This window comes from Morone saxatilis, unplaced genomic scaffold (genome assembly GCF_004916995.1).
Source record: "Morone saxatilis isolate NCDOM2014 unplaced genomic scaffold, NCSU_SB_2.0 Contig15, whole genome shotgun sequence".
Taxonomy (NCBI): Eukaryota; Metazoa; Chordata; class Actinopteri; family Moronidae; genus Morone; species Morone saxatilis.
The window spans coordinates 17,120,149-17,121,651 of NW_023339707.1; the positions used below are offsets into that span (position 1 = coordinate 17,120,149).

General features: G+C 41.4%; 1 protein-coding gene across 6 annotated transcripts in view; it reads left to right on the plus strand.

The window, feature by feature from the left end:
- The window catches only part of LOC118324196 (membrane-associated guanylate kinase, WW and PDZ domain-containing protein 1-like), a 95,868-nt gene that overhangs the window by 53,828 nt on the left and 40,537 nt on the right, over nt 1-1,503 (plus strand). For all 6 annotated transcript variants that reach the window (XM_035656392.1, XM_035656393.1, XM_035656394.1 and 3 more), the window contains exon 3: nt 1,094-1,213. In XM_035656392.1, the coding sequence (XP_035512285.1) occupies nt 1,094-1,213 (120 nt within the window). The remainder of the gene's footprint in view (nt 1-1,093; nt 1,214-1,503) is intronic.

The window sequence follows — 1,503 nt, forward strand, 5'->3', positions numbered from 1 at the left end:
ATATCTATATATGTATCTATATATCTATATATATATCTATCTATCTATCTCTCTATCTATCTATCTATCTATCTATATGTATATGCACTCCTGTCCTGATCACAGATGGGTTACTTTCATCAACCATCTGGCCTTTCGTCTCTTCTCCTTTTAGAAAGAAAAAGACACAATAGTCCCTGTCTCTATTGTCTGGTGTCAGCTTCCTCTTACAAAGTGTTCCCACTACAAAGTAAAAACACTGCAGACCACTAGTCAATGAACTCCAGTAGCTCAGGGCAATAAGGCCAGCAAGGAAAATGTTATTGTTGGTTTACCTCTAACAGAATTTGAAACCAATAGGTTGAGAGTCTTATCACCTTTTTAATGTGCACTCTCACAGAATTATGTCAAATATCCTGAGTTTCACTGCCTAGTGTTTTCATGGTGCCACAACCTGGTTTGTATTGTCTCAGAGTGAAAAGCTTTTATTGTATTACAGTTACAACACCTAAGAATGCAGTAAGCATAGCTGTTCAGCATTGTAGTCGCAACAGGGACAATGCAGCTTTAACAATCAATAACAGCTTAAGTAAAACGACTATAATACTATTATATTGGTGCATTTTACAATCCCAGACTCACCGTGAAGAAATTGATGCATTGATAACAGTATCAGGACTATTGCTTAAGGTGACCTCTATTTTATCTTCTGACTTAGCAGGCAGCAGTGTCCCATGAGGCAGACACGTAGCTCGTGATGCGAGCTTCGATTTAATTTCCTGACATAATATTCACAGCCACTCACCAGTCACTTTGCCTCCAATCACCGCGCTGAATTACAATCACACCCTCTTGATTTCAGAACTCTGTCAATTACTGCTTTGGAAACCCTTCCCCATGACCGGTCATCATCTCAAAAAGCTCAACAAATGTTTGGATGTTGACTGCATTTTAACTAATGATAGGCTTTCAGTGTGGTTGTTGTGAGAGAAGCATATTGAATGTTGTGCCAGAATGAAAAATATGATTTCACCTTCAACTGTATGCACATGGCTTGAATTTTAATGGGTTATTGGCAGCCACCTCAACTTTGTTTGTTTTGTCCTGTGCTTAGGTACGACCCGCCCTCCTCGAGACGGAGAGGTCCCAGGGGTGGATTACAACTTCCTGTCTGTGGAAGACTTCCTAGAACTTGAGGATACTGGCACACTACTGGAAATAGGAACATATGAAGGTGAGGATGATAATGATCATAAGTGACACTCATGATAGCGCAGGTGTCCTGATTCTCCACAGATACAATGAGCGTGGCAGCGATCAACATTTATTTTTTGCTACATGCAGACGGGCTGTAATAATGGGCACTCAGCTGATTCCGATTAGACTGTGCATGATGGGGGGATATGCATCCAGGAGACAGCAGGTCACTCCACATCTGCCCCTCTCACTCTGATTAGGACAGTGTTGTGCTGCGCTAAGTCTCATACTGACACAAACCTGTGTGTGTGGATGCATGTGTGTTTG